A 15,632-nucleotide genomic window follows, 5' to 3' on the forward strand; every position below is an offset into this window, starting at 1 on the left:
GGCCCCAGTCTAGTAGATCATGAGTTTTCCAATGGTTATTACAATCCATACAAGTTATTTCATTTTATCCTCGCACAACCTTTCCTGAAGTTCTTTCAATATATCTTATGCTGGAAAATTATTTCACTCCAAATATTTGCAAGTTCTGTCACTCCAAAATCCATTCAAAAGCTTGGTGTTGATTATGAGGGAAGCCAGGAAGAGCTCTGAGTCCTGTCTACTCTCTCTCATCTTGGCTCCAACCTCTCCTCATTTATGTAATGAGGAATGTTTGCCAGATAATGAATGAATTAAAAAAACAAGCATTTATTAAATCATTATGATGTACAAAGCAAGCTCTCAAGGAACTCATGTGTTTTTTAAAAAAATATATTTTATTTATTTCATTAAATATTTCACAATTACATGTAAAACCTTTTTAATAATCATTTAAAAGTTTTGAGTTCCAAATTCTTCCCTTCCCTTCCTCTCTTCTTGAAAAGTCAAAAAAATTGTTTTCATATATCCATGTGATCCATGTGAACATGGACACAAAACCTATGTCCATATTAAGCATTTTGTACAAGAAAACAAAACAATAAACATAAAGAAAACAAAGTTTTCTTCAATCTGTATTCAAAGTTCATCAATTCTAAGACATCATATTCTATGTAGGGGAGACAGTATATATTAAAGATTTCAGTAGATGGAAAGGTTCTATCATACTTAGGGAAGCAATGGCAAAGCAGGTAATAATATCGTTTTTTAATGTTGAACAATTTGACAAAACTGTGAACTTTGATGTCCAGAATTTTCTGGATCTTCAGTAGCTTTGACTGCAGCTCCTGTAAGAGCAAGTCGCTGGGTGGCATCTGCACAGGGACTGCTTCCCAGGATGATAACTGAATGTACTGGGCTGTAATCTTTGGTATTGCCAAGACTTGGGCTCCTGGGTTGTTTCCATAAAGGTCTAAAGGGAGATGGTAATCAAATTATTGATAGTGGTTTGATTTGCCTGTCACATGCTGTCTCTTCTATCTCTCCCAAGAAACACTGCTGTCTCAATCAGGATAGGTCACTTCGCCCTGTATGGCAGTTTAGGGCTGTCTGACCTCTTCTCCATAAAAGTTGCTTCCCTGGAGTGTGACTTTGATGGCTGGGCTAGAAGCAAGACTAGTAGCCTGGAGAGAATTTCCATTACCAGGGCTCCTGTGTCTATCTTTCCACTGGTGGCAGTTGGTCAGAGATGCTGGTCTGGAAGCTGATACTATATCCAAACCACTATGGTTTGGAGGCAGTACTCTTTCCAAGGCTCTTGGGTTCAGAGTGCTAAATTGTTTCCATTGGATTTGAGATGAGATGGTATGAAGGTGGTGATGGTGGTAGTGGTTTGATTTTCCTGGAACATATGCTTTATGTCTCTCCCTTGTGGTGCCCTGCTACATCAGTTAGGCTGGCCTCCCTGAAAAAAAAAATAAAGCCCCCAAATCAGCTTTCTTTTTCTACTGAATTCCTCACTGTTTCCCTTTGTGAACATCCTACTTTAGTCAGACTCTTATGTTCTTGTCCCCAATATATGCTCAACCTTACTTCTGTTTCTCATTTCTCTCACCTTTTGGTTTGTCCCAACCCCACCCCCATTTAATGTCCAACTGAAAATCCTATTCCTTTGTGGCTTTCCCTTTATAGCTTGCAAAATGTTTTCTATTAACAGCAGGGTTGATCAGAAAAATTCCTCGATCTGATAAACTCCCACCTTGAAGTTCTCATGGAGCTGGAAATGCATATAGGCTCTTGTTGTTTCATAGATCCAGTTGCTATTGTTAGGGTAGGATGAGAGAAAGAAAGGGAAAGGAATTCCTTCACCTTTCTGGAAGTCTAAATGAGACCAATGTTGACTATGTCCTGACAAAAAGGTTTTATCAAAAGAACCCAGAAAGGAAGAGAAAGAGAATAAGCATTTCTAGAGCACTACTATATGCAAGGCACTGTGCCAAGTGTTTTTGAAAATATGGTCATATTTTAACCTCACAACAACTCTATCAAAATTAGTCTTTCCTCATTCCATATGGTCTACAGAAAGGGTGGCTCTTCTTGGATCAGTAGCCCAGCCTATAAGAATATAAGAATAGCCCACAGCTAACGGGTCACAGGAACTTCTGATCATACATATCCTTTAGCTAGGATTAAAGGCCCCAGTCTAGTAGATCATGAGTTTTCCAATGGTTATTACAATCCATACAAGTTATTTCATTTTATCCTCCCACAACCCTGTTGCATAGAACTATATTTATTCTTATCCTCCATTTTACAAACAAGGAAACAGAGGTACGAAGAGACTTGTCCATGATTGCAGAAGTAGTAAGTGTCAGAGGTATGTGGTGAATTCAAGTCTTTTCTGACTTTTAAGTTCAGTTGCCTTTCCTATTGCAAACTTGAAGTCTAATAACACAAAGGAGGAATGCATGACTGATGTGAAGAGGAAGAAGTCTTTACAATTATAAAGGCTGAGAGAACTTGAGACTAGGATATTCAAAATCACTGATAGAGTATCAAAATCTCTGAAAAGGGTGCCTTGGTATGAAGGGAAGAAGAAGAATGCATGTCAGGTTCTATAGTCACTAAGCAATGAAGAAATGGGTCCTAGAAAGCCTAGTGAACTGAAGCAATTGGAAGAGGACAGTGAATTTCAATGATTAGAAGAAAGGCAATCCATTGATGACTCAGAATTGTCACTGTTCAGTGAGGAGACCAATCCTCTCACTTTTCTCACTGAAGGGATAGGAGTGAGATATGGGAAGGCATCTAAGTGAGAGTGCATGGTGAGGATAAAGGGAATGGAATACCAAAATCCTTGAAAGCCTGAAATTTCCATGGAAGAATGATTTCTGGGTCCACTGCTTACATAAATGTTGCAATAGGGGAGCAGCTTTCAACTCTTCTGAATTGTATATCTCATGCCCTTCATCATTAAGTTAACAAAGAAAAAATTCAACAGGTCATGTTTCTGAAATATATCTTGTTCTTGCATTGAGGAGATGTTACTTGGTTTAGCTTCTGGGCGTGAAGACATTCTTTTGGCAGTAGAACCTAGATGTCATAGTTGATTTCTGAAGAGTTAGTGAGAATAATCCCAGATTCCAGAGTGTGTTTTGACTTGACAAGAAAAGTTTTTGGGTTTCCTGTCATATGGAGGGTTACCCTTCCCATGAGAAAGTCTGCCATCCCTTTGTTGCTGGAGTGGAAAGGCAGAGGGAAACAGATATCATAGCATATTAAGATTAAGCACTGGAAGGAACCACAGATTATCCAATCCATCCCCCCCCCATTTTATAGATGAGAAAATTGAGGTCTGGAGAAATGAAGTGATATACTTGCCTGGTTACTTAGATGGATTTGTCATAAGCAGATGTTTCAGGAAGTCTGGCTTCTCTCTGTTGGAAGGAAAAGGGAGACATGGAATATTAATAGAGAACAAAACCAACATAACTCTGATTCCACTTGGTCCTTCATAGCAAGAAAAATATAGATCAAAGACAGATGGCATGGGCAAGTGGAATGTATAGCTGAGAAAGAAAAAGTTATCAACCAATAAATGTATGATTGGAAAATGAGATTAGTTGGTTATGTAGTTACAGAAGGAGAAGAAAGATAGAAATCTGATGGAAAGTAGATTGGAAATTCAGGAATCTCTGTTGATTTAAGTTATTCATCAATATCTCCAGTATGCTCTGGTGAAGTTAATGAATCTCTTCACTTCTGGACACTCATTTCAATTTTATTGAGAAATGGGGCAGTTAGATGATGCAGTGGATAAAGCATCAGCCATGCAATCTGGAAAAGTTGAAATCAAGGTCAGCCTTATACAATACTTCCTAGCGGGGTAATTCTGGGCAAGTCACTTAACCCCAATTGCTTTGCCAGAAAGAAAAGATATTTAGTTGACAACAATTTTGGTTACTTCCTAACTTGCTTTTTTAGTTCTATGAATTCATTGGTATTTATTATTTCAAGAAGATGAATCTCAGGTTAAGGAGCTGTGGGCTTAAGATCTCAGTGCACTGACAAATGCACTCTCCTTCAATGTCACAGACTGTCATCAATGATTTATTCAGGCCATATAATAAAATGGAAATTAAAAGAAAAGTCTATTTTTTCCAACAAATTCTCTAGATTACACCGAGGGTAGGAAAGAAAAAGTTCTTTTTATTTTGTTTTTTGACTGTTTTTCTTTTAAATAAAACTTTCCATCCCTCTCTGCTATATGAATGGTGAAGTTGTAGCACATATAGTTTCTTTACCTTCTATTTCCACACTGACCCATGTGATGGCCTGAGGTGAACATAGTTTACATAAGCTCACACAGAGCAGATTTAATATTTCCTTGCTTTAATAAAAAGCTCTCATCACAGGATGATATAAACAGGGTTCCTATATAGTATATTTAGTCTACATTAGAAAACCTAGAAGAGGAAACCTGTAGGCAAGTGGTATTCTTCACAATAGGCATTACAAACAAGACAGTAAAATGGAAAAGCATTGAACTTTGAGTAAAAAAAAACTTGAATTCTAATTTAGACTCAGTTACTTAATCTGTATGACTTCAGGCAATCATTTAACCTGAGTGTCAGTTTTCTTATCCATAAAATGGAGATAAAATTTTTTTATACTATTGGATTCATAGGAGTGTTATGAAGATTAAATGGGGTAATAGATTTGGAACATTTTATAACTATTACTAGATTATTCTTTGGTAATAGGATTTTGGGGTGATGGCAAAATAGGTCAGAAATTTCCAGATTCTCCAGATTTCCTCCACAAACAGACAGAATATCTTCATGGAATGAAAAATAAAGCAAAAAATAAAGAAGTAAAATAATTGTCCTCCTAAGATAACTTGAGAGGACCTCAGAAAAGGCAGACTTCCAGGGGCGGAGATTTGGCATGAGTAAAATGTAGATAGCTCCAGGCCCATTCTGAAGTAATAAGCAGCATGTTTTGAGAGCAGCTCAGTCAGAAAGCAGACTAGGCCTCAAGAAATTTCACTTCAACTGTTCATCTTACTCACAGCATCAAGAAATTACCTTAAAGAACTGTCTTTACATGTATTTGGAAAAATAAAATACTATTTTAAAAATATGAAATGGACCCCTCCCCCCAAAAAAGAAATTACCTCAAAGCCTCAGGAATTTTTATCTCCCAAACTTTCAAATAAGGAACAGCACACTGCTGAATAGGGGGAGATTGAAGGATTCCTTGCTGTTTTTGGAAGCCAACCCTAGCTGTGCTGACCAGAAGTGATCTTCAGCAGTGGCTGTGGGCCAGGAGGAGCAGCACCAGGGACAGAATTCAGAAGATAAGATAACAGCAAGAAGAACCTGAGGTCTAGTGAAACATTAGGCACAACTCGAGTTTAAAACCTGAGTTATAACACCATAAGCTATTAAATAATAATAATAACCTGCTAAAATAAAATAAAATAAAAATAAAAATGAGTAAGCAAAGGAAATAGAGACTGACCATAGATAGTTACTTTGGTGTAAAAGATCTGGGTTAATATTCAGAGGAAGATATTGAGGTTTAAAAAAAAAAAAAAGCCATTCCTATCCCAAAGAGTATCATCAAATGGTCATGATTCCAAAAAGAATTCTTAGAAGAATTTGTGAAGAAATTCAAAAAATTTTAAAAAAGAGAGAAATCAAGGAAAAGGGGAAAGATAAAAGCAATCCAAGAAAATTATGAAAAAAAAGTTAACTAGTTGGTTAAAGAGATTCAAAATCTTAAGGAAGAAAACAATTCCTGAAAACTAGCTTTGGGAGTAATCAAATAAGATACCACGAAATAATAAAACTAGAAAAAAATTAGAAGAGAATATGAAAAATCTCATTAGAAAAATAACCGATCTGGAGAACAGATAAAGGAGAGACAATATAAAAATTATCAGACTACCTAAAAGTCATGATCAAAAAAGATTCTGGACATAACATTATGATAAATTATTAAGGAAAACTGCTTTAAAGTTCTAGAACAAGAAGGTAAAGTAGAAATAGAAATAGAAATAGAAAAAAATAATCTGCCCTTCATCCCCTGAAAGAAATCCCAGAAATAAAATTTACAGGAATGTTATAGCCAAGTTTCAAAACTTTCAAGTTAAAAAAAATATTGCAAGTAACAATACTGAGAGAATACAGTCAAGGTTCCATAAGAGATGGCAACTTTTACTCTAAAAGACTGTAGGTCTTGGAACATTATATTTCAAGGAGCAAAAGAGCTGAATTTGCATCCAAAAGTAACTCATCCAGCAAAGTTGAATATAATCCTGAACAAAAAATATTGAATATTTGATGAACTGAAAGATTTTTAGATACTTGTAACAAAAATTACCAGAACTTAATGGAAAATTTGATATAAAACATCCAGAAGATGTTATATATATAATAAATATATATAATATATATATGAATTATGATGATTCTAAAAAAACAAAATTGCATAGGAAGAGGTAAAAGGGAGAACTTATATTATAAAAATGGAGTATGAAAGGAAGAACTAATACAGAGGAAGCAGGTGTGGGTAGAGGGCTGATAATGTTGAAATTTTACTTTCATCCAGGTTGAAGAAGAAACATTATGTACATCTAGAATGGTTTAGAAGTTTTCTGAACTTGTAGAAAGGTGAGAAAACTGGGTGAAAGGGAGAGGTCTGTGGACTGGGGCTTGGGAGATTGGGGGGAGAGGATGAAGGGACTTATGAAGGGGTGTGTGGATTGACTTGGGAGGAAAAAGGAAGAAATGGGGAGATTCGGATAGATGGATGAAGTGTGATAGTATGAGTGTGGGAGAAGATAAAGTAATGGGGATATGGTAAAAATAAAGGTTGAAAAAGAAAACAGTAAAAATAGGACAGAGGAAAATTCACAAATAATAACTTTGAATATGATTGGGATGTTTATAACAGTTCTCTTTATGGTGGAAATTTGTGGTGGAAATTTCAGAGATCCTAAACCATTGCAAAATGGCTGAACAAGTTGTGTTGTATGGTTGTGATGGAATACTTTTGTGCTATAAGAAACGATGAGCTCAATGATCTTAGAAAGACATGACATGAAATGATGAAGAGCAAAGGGAGAAGAACTAAGAGAACATTGTATTCAGTATCAGCAATATTGTTTTAGATTTAGATTAAGAATGACTATGAATGATGACATAATTTTAAACTATTGTGAATATACAAATGAAAAATAAAGAAATGAAGAAAGACAATATCTGCATCCAGAGGGGAAAAATTATAAACAAAAGTATGTATAGAATAATTTTGCATATTTATATTTGTGTATATGTATGTATATATATATATATATATATATATGTGTGTGTGTGTGTGTGTGTGTGTATATATTTGTATATTTGCCTATTTGTGTCTAATGACACCCATCTCTAAGGTGGGGAAAGGAAAGAGAAGCAAAAAGAAAAAAAAGAATAGCAAGTTGTAAAAAAATGAATTTGCAGTTTAATATACAGTCATCTCTTTTATTATACTATGTTTTGGAAATGCTTGTTTTATTCTATGAATTGGAAATAAAATAAATTCTAAAAAAGGAAAAATAGATACTGAAATGCCACCATGATCTCATCATCGTGGGTCCTTCCTCTAAAGGTACAAAATATAAGTGATCCATATCACATTCTATTTCATACTCTGCTATAAATTTTCTGTATAAAAAATACATTCAGTGTTCTGGAGGTCTTTCTCTGGGTCTTGAAATACTTCATGGCTACTAGGTATCTTTAAGATAGTTCTTGCTCTTGCTATTATGACCAGTATACTTCCTTTTCTCATCATTTGTTTTCTAGGTTATAGCTGTTACCCAAATTCTTGCATTAATCATTGTTGGTACTATTCTGCAGCTGCTAGGTTGTTTTGTGGATAGGACACTGGATTCAGAATTAGAAAACACTTGAGTTCAAATCCAATCATACATGAGCTGGTGATCCTGGCTGAGTTACTTAGGTTCTTTCAGCCTCAGTTTCCTCATATATAAAATGGGGATAATAATAGCAACTACCTCCTTATTGTTGGTAAGATAAATTAAGATAATATTAGTAAAGTGCTTCACAAACCTTTAAATTTTATATAAATGTTAGCTATTATTGGCTAAGGTCAGTTAGGCGATAGAATGACTAGAGTGCTGGGCCTGAAGTCAAGAAGACCCAAGTCAAATTAGGCATCAGACACTTAATGAAGCTATGTGAACCTGGAGAAGTCACTTAACCCTATTTGCCTCAGTTTCCTCATCTGCAATTCAGTATGTTTGCAAAAAAAAAATCGCTCAAATGGGGTCACAAAGAGTCATACATGATTGAAATGACTGAACAACAAAAGCAAATTATTAACTAGTCATTGTTATTTATGTCCAATATAGACTGTCAGTTGACTTCCATCCCTTGCCAGTTTGATTCTTTGGAGATTGTGGTGTTTAATGTGCATGAATGAATAAGGTTATTTAACCAGTCTTTTTTGTCCTGGACCCTACTTCTACTGACTCATTGACTAGGTTCATTTCCCTGTATAAATATTTGTTCCTTTTCAATTTTGGGAAGTAATACCAAAGGATTTTTACATTAGAACACCATTTCTTGACGATTCCCAGCCACTCAGTTCACTTTATTTCTACTTTACTGTTATGTTCCACTCCACCTCCCTGCCAGCAGCCTTGCCTTAGTGTGGGTACTCTCCCTCCTTCCCTTTCCTATTCTCTATACCTTCAGTTTTCCAGAGTCTCTTAATATTTTGTCTTCTCTTTTTGAAACACAAATTCCTTGAGAGTAGGGGCCATCTTGTTTTCTTGTTATTGTAACCCCATCATTTGCCACAATGCACATATAATACTTAATAAATCCCCCTTCTCTCTCCTTTCTCTTTCTTTCCCTCCCCCTTTCTCACTTTTTCTCTCTCCCTTCCTCCCCCTCTCCTTTTTTTTCTCTCTTATTCCTTCTTTCCCTTCCTTTCTCCCTCCCTTCCTCTCTTTCCCTTCCTCCCCTTCTCTTTCTCTTTCTCTCCCTCCCTCCCTCTCTATGCTAAATTCGACATTTTGCCTTTTAATGTCCTTCCTGCTCATCTTTGGTTCCCTCTGAAGTTCTATTCCATTTTGTGTTTTTAAAACTGTTTCGATGACAATTTTATTTCATTTCTTTTTTCTTTTGTATGTTAACACTATGACTAGCTCCCCTCTTTCCCTTAAGTCTGTGCCACTTACCAAATATAAAGGGAAAAACACAATCCTTGTAACTAAGAAGCATATCGTCACATAAAACAAATGCACACATTAGCCACAGCAAAAATGTATATCTGATTCTATACTGTAGGTCTATCAGTTTTCTCTCAGGATGTGGCTAACCTTCTAAATCTTCAATTCTTTTTAATCATAACAAATCATTTGCACTGACAGAATTGTTTTTATTTACAATGTTTTTGCCACATAATTTGTTCTCCTGATTCTGCTTCCTTCATTCTTTGTCATTTCACACAAGTCTTCTAAGTTTTTCACCATTTCTTATTGATGGATAATATTACACTACATTTATATATCATGTTTTGTTCATTCCATTTTGTGGATGCTCCCTATTTTTTTCAACCTAATGTATTGCTTCTTTTTTGATTCATTAAAGGGACCAATTAATATCTCATAAAAAATTGCTTGATACCTAGCTAAATTTTTTACTGTTAACTTAAAATTTATAGTTGATCACTTTTCCTGTGATTAGTTCTGGGACTTTCAAAGACAACTCTCTTATACTTCATTAGCAATTATTTAACATTACTGTAAGAATACTGATCAGAAAAATGTAGGTTTTTGCATCAGGAAACAACTTGTTGAAAGCTTTGCACAATTTCCCAAATTCAATTCCTCTTATTTAATTCTGAATATTGCTTTATGTGTATATACATATATATATGCACATATATATGTATATATATACACACATATATATATATAATATATTATGTAAAATACAATTTAATATGCAGTTTAATTGATCTGTTTAGTCTACATGTGTGTACATACGAATACTTGTATATTTACTAATCAGGCCAATTAAATTGCATATGAGCCTGGATAATAGTCATTCTTCATTCATTTGCTTTTAACTATGTGAATTACAAAATCAAACTTTTTTGACTACTTGTGGATCTCATTAAGAAAGCTAAGTGATTTTCTGTGGCACAATATTATTTATATGTCATCATTAACGATGAAAACAATTTGTTCTAGAAAGCCTGATAGATGCATTCTATTTTTCACATTTTTGAAGGCCTTAGTTGAAATTTTTTTAAGTTGTTTTGGGATGATATGACTAGATGAATCCAATGCCAAAATTCCTAAGGATTTGATTTTTCTACCATTATTCTTTGTTATTTTATGAAATGATACTCTTTAAAAGCTTCACCATTCTTTTCAGAATTTTTCTGCAAATGAATTCATATAAAAAATATGCTCTGATTCCAAATCATCTAGTTCTCAGTATTACAGATCACAAATCTAAATGTTGGAAGAGGTCTCAGAGACCATCTTATCCAGTGAAAATCGTCTCTGCAGCAGGCCAGCAATGATGGTAATATACACCTAGTGGGACTAAAACTATGCAAAACTTCACTGTCTGAGCATATTCTTTCCAGAGACCAAGGTGACAGAGGCACACGTGTCCCTCTGCAGATGTTTGGGAAGAATTTTTGTACTTCTCTTCTTGCCTCCAACTTGAGGAAAATGGTGTGTTATAAAAGCTAATTTATGTTATTTGGTTAAATGGAACCAGGGAACCAGTCACTAAGAAGTATGGGGGAACACAACTAGAATGGGGACTCAAACCAATGGCATCAGAAAAAGATCTCTCAATCTCTCAAGGGAACCACTAGAACCATAGTGGAGGGGGTCATGTAGTCAGCCTTGCTTTGGGAAAGTGAGGCCATAAAAAATTCATGATACACACATGCCTATGTGTATGTATATACATACAAATATGTAGGTCTATATACACACATGTGTGTTAATAGTAGAAGGACACAAGGCAAGGTACATTTCAGGAGAAATTTGTCATTAAAGAAAATTATAGCACAAGGTTCTTTTCTTCTTTTTAGCAAATGGAAGAAGTCCATACCTGGCACATAATTGGCATAGTAAGACTTTGAGAGTTAGGAAAATACAGTGGGAGGAAAAAACAACAACAACAACAAAAAAAAACAAATGAACAATTTGTTTTGGAATTGGAAGCCCTGGGTTCAAATCCTTCCTAATATTTCTGAACCTCAATTTCCACATTTGTAAAATGAAGAGTTGGAAGTATCTATGGCTTCTTAGGTTTCTTCTAGCGCTAAAAGTATGTGGGAAATAGTGATAAAATTTGCTTATATTTGTTTCTTTATCCTTTTCCCATTTTTTTTTTTTTTTTTAGCACAATAGCTTGGACCTGTTCTAATTACTCTTCTCTATCTTCTCATCTCTATCCTTTCTTCTAATTTAGCAGTAATTCTGATATTTGCATTGCAAATTCATGTTCTGATTGTAGGTAGACACCCAATACAGAAATAACTTCCACATTGGTAACCAGTCTCTTCTTGTCTTTCAAGATATAGTTGATTTCATTTCTTTTATAATATTTGTATTGTGTTTGCATGTCTGGCTCCTTCTATCTCTTCTCTTGAAGAAGATATTTATAGTCTATAAGGCTGATTCTTCTTTTTTGTTTGTTTGTTTCTTGTTTTTAATTAATTAATTAATTAATTAATTTTTACAAAAAAAATTTTATGCATAGGTGATTTTCCAGCATTGACAATTGCAAAACCTTTTGTTTCAATTTTCCCCCTCTTTCCCCCCACCCCTTCCCCCAGATGGCAGGTTAAGTCTGATTCTTCTAAGCAGTTTATAATCCTTTGGATAGTACTTGTTCCAGTGTTGTAGCCATAAAGACCCAAGAATCACCTTCATGCCATGATGGAGCATTGTAGTAGTAATTTTATTATTATAAAGTGCTATATAAATGTAAACTATTATTGTAAGAAGGGATAGGACTAAATATAATTAGTAGGTAACCATCTTTAGTGATCTGATTTGAGGAATTCTCCAAATCTTTTTTTGATATGTCTCATGGACCTGACATTCTATTATTTGATGTATTAAAATTCTGAGTCTCCTCTACCAAAAGATATATACTACTAAAAAGCCTAAATCCTTTTGGGAATTGTGATAGAGAAAAGCCTTCTGGGAATGAGACACATGATACTAGTGATAATAATAATAGGAATGATGATAATAACTATAAAGAAACAACTGACATTTATATAGTGTTTGATCTTTATCTTGTGAAGCAGATATTATTATACCTAGTTTTCATATGAGAAAATCAAAGCTCCAAGAGATTAAGTAATTTATTTGTTCATGGCTATATAGTTTGTACAAGAGACTTTAGGTCAAGGATGGAGCAATGAAGTTATAAGAAAACAACCGGAAGTGAGAATTCATAACACCAAAGCTCAATTTGACTTGCTTTCCACTTGTACTCAAAACTTTCCCTTGAAGACCTTTGATTTCAAAAATTAATGATGAGTAGATGCAATGAATTATGGATAGAAATTTAGAAGAGTCTTCTCTCTCTTGAAACAAGTGACTTATTCTTTGAAATAGCTTTCATTTCAGTGCAAAATGCACAATCATCTCCAACCCTCCTCCATTTCCTGGTTTTTCAAAGCACAAAATGAGAAACTCTTCTCCCATAAAAACAATGACAATTTAGAATCCCCTGTTATATCTTTTAGGTCAACTACAATGTGAATTGACTCTCTTCTACTTCTTCCCCACCATTTTTTATATTCAGAATTCATTTGGCTGATAGAAGAATATTGTTGACCAATAGTCATTTCCAGTCATGGTTTGTAAAGTTTCTTTACCTGACCCTCATCCAAATTATATGAGAATGATAGAACTCAGAGAATAAGACAGTTTAATATATACCTCTTTAGGAGACTGAATGGTAGAGTAAATTGTGACAGAATCCTTTTTGTCTGGAATGTTAGGACTTTCAGTCTTGTTCTGTAAAAAAAAAAAAAAAAAAAAAAAAAATGCTTGTTTAGTCATAAGATGACAATGGCATACAGATTCAAAACCTTAGGGTTGATGGTTTGACCAAAGTAGAGAATAGTCAGTGGGAAGTATCATGTTCCAGATGGTGAACTATATGACTTAATGGAGCCCAAAATTTCTGAAGTTTTAAATATTGTAAGCTCTTGGAGGATCAGGAATGGGAAAAGAAATAAATGTCTCTAATACACAGGCCATGATGGGTCAGTAAAATGATGAATAGTAGAGAACAAGTATATGTGCTGGGAGGAAGAAAGGCAGCATGGATGTAGTAGAAGGTTCATTAGATTTCTTAATCTTCTTTATTCCTCATTTCCTATGATCCAGGAGCCTACTTGTGAGGGTTTTTAATCCAAATCCTCAAATGAAGATTTATATAACAATCCTTTGTTTACATGGTATATTCTCTCTATAAGATGTAAGCTCCTTGAAGACAAGAGCTATTTTTCCATTTTGTCTTTAACCTTAGGCATAGTAGGGCCTTAATATTATTGGTCTGGATTGGATTTTACTTCTTCAGTTTCTACACCTAGTAAGCTCTTAATGTATATAACTGGTGTATTGTATTACTTCCTTTGCCCTAGGCTAACTTACTGGTTAAGACCAAGTTGCCTTAAAAAATGGTGAATTCTCATTTATTCCATTCATTAACATTTCTATCCAGGTGAAATCTGTTTAAAATAAATATCATTTTAGAGAGGCATCTGCAGTAGCCATAGTATTTGATACTACTGAACTTAAACACCTCTTATTTGGAGATCTTTCTGGGCCTTGGGCATGTCTTTAAGACATATTAAATTAAAGGAGGCTAGGTGGAAGGAATTTATACACTAAAGAAATAATAACTCCTTGATGAACATCATTTAAGTTCCTTAATTGGGAAGAAATATCACAGTTGAGTAATATAATGCCTAAAGTCATTATGGAAAGGGATGCTTTTCCTAAGTCTTCATATTCTCCCCTCAGGATATCTCCCACCTATTCAATATATGGTTTGTATATGCCTATTTATTTATTTGTTGTACCCTCCATTAGAATATCAGTTTCTTGAGGGCTGTTTCTGGCACTGTAATGCTGGAGAAACTGAGGCAAGATAGATATTAGAGAGTTTTTTAATATTTTATTAATTGAAGAATGTAATTGACTGGACAGGACTCTCGTCTCAAAGTACCTAGTGACAAATGTGAGGATCCCAAGTCTTTTATATGCGTTTGAAACAAAGAAAGAAAAGAGCGGGAAGTTTACTGAACCACTTGGTTCTGTCAGAATGGAGAGAGGCTATAAATTCTTACTAGAAGCCAGTCAGGATGTCTGAATAAACAGAAGTAAATATGTCAATGAGGTATTTGGCATAGTCTTATCTTTTGGAATATTTAGAGGGGTAGTGCCATAAATTCTTGAGGGCAGGAGTTAGGAGCTAGGAAGTCTGATCTCCCCCTCATCTTGAGCCTCACATTGATAATTTATAACCTTATAGCAAATGGTCCTTAATCTTAATGAACTAGAGGAGGGTTTTACAACTAAGGGGATTAAGGGGATTGTGGCAGACAGTTAAGGAAACTGAGGTAGAACAGGGAAACAGGACTATTGGGGAAACTAGTACAGGGAAACTGAGGTAGAACAGTTCAAGGACACTGTGGCATAACAGCACATGTTGTTTTCCAATTGCATCTGACTCTTTTAACCCTGTTTGCGTTTTTCTTGGCAAAGATACTGGATTGTTTTGCCATTTCTTTCTCCAGCTCATTTTATAGATGAGGAATTGAGGCAAATAACATTAAGTGCCCACAAAACTAGTAAGTTTCTGAGGCTAGATTTCAACTCATGACGATGAATCTTCCTGATTCTGAATCTAGAGCTCTGCCACAGTGATGTCTAGCTGCCCTGGAACACAGTAATTGGTAAATAAGTGCTTGTTGAACCATAAAACAATTAAAAAAGAATGCTTCAGGGGCAGCTAGATGGAGTAGTAGATAGAGCACTAGCCCTGAAGTCAGGAGGACCTGAGTTCAAATCTGATCTCAGACATATAGCACTTCCTAGTTGTGTGACCATAGGCAAGTCACTTAACCCCAATAGCCGCAGCAAAATAAATAAAGAAAGTAAAGAAAAAAATGCCACCAAATTATTAAAAAACAAAAACAACAACTCTGAGATACCACTACACACCTGTCAGATTGGCTAAGATGACAGGAACAAATAATGATGAATGTTGGAGGGGATGTGGGAAAACTGGGACACTGATGCATTGTTGGTGGAGTTGTGAAAGAATCCAACCATTCTGGAGAGCAATCTGGAATTATGCCCAAAAAGTTATCAAACTGTGCATACCCTTTGATCCAGCAGTGCTAGTACTGGGCTTATAGCCCAAAGAAATACTAAAGAAGAGAAAGGGACCTGTATGTGCCAAAATGTTTGTGGCAGCCCTTTTTGTAGTGGCTAGAAACTGGAAAATGAACAGATGCCCATCAATTGGAGAACGGTTGGATAAATTATGGTATATGAATGTTATGGCATATTA

General features: G+C 35.0%; 1 protein-coding gene across 3 annotated transcripts in view; it reads right to left on the reverse strand.

The window, feature by feature from the left end:
- The window catches only part of LOC141539477 (SLAM family member 9-like), a 58,656-nt gene that overhangs the window by 16,688 nt on the left and 26,336 nt on the right, over positions 1–15,632 (reverse strand). For 2 of the 3 annotated variants that reach the window (XM_074262328.1, XM_074262326.1), the window contains 3 exons: positions 12,986–13,063; positions 3,358–3,413; positions 354–1,441 (listed from right to left, as the gene is read on the reverse strand). In XM_074262328.1, coding sequence (XP_074118429.1) covers positions 3,366–3,413; positions 12,986–13,063 — 126 coding nt within the window. In that variant the 3' untranslated portion in view covers positions 354–1,441; positions 3,358–3,365. Of the gene's footprint in view, positions 1–353; positions 1,442–3,353; positions 3,414–12,985; positions 13,064–15,632 lie in introns of those variants that run through there. The other variant, XM_074262327.1, reaches the window with a different exon arrangement.

This window comes from Sminthopsis crassicaudata, chromosome 4, assembly GCF_048593235.1.
Source record: "Sminthopsis crassicaudata isolate SCR6 chromosome 4, ASM4859323v1, whole genome shotgun sequence".
In the NCBI taxonomy this organism is placed as follows: domain Eukaryota; kingdom Metazoa; phylum Chordata; class Mammalia; order Dasyuromorphia; family Dasyuridae; genus Sminthopsis; species Sminthopsis crassicaudata.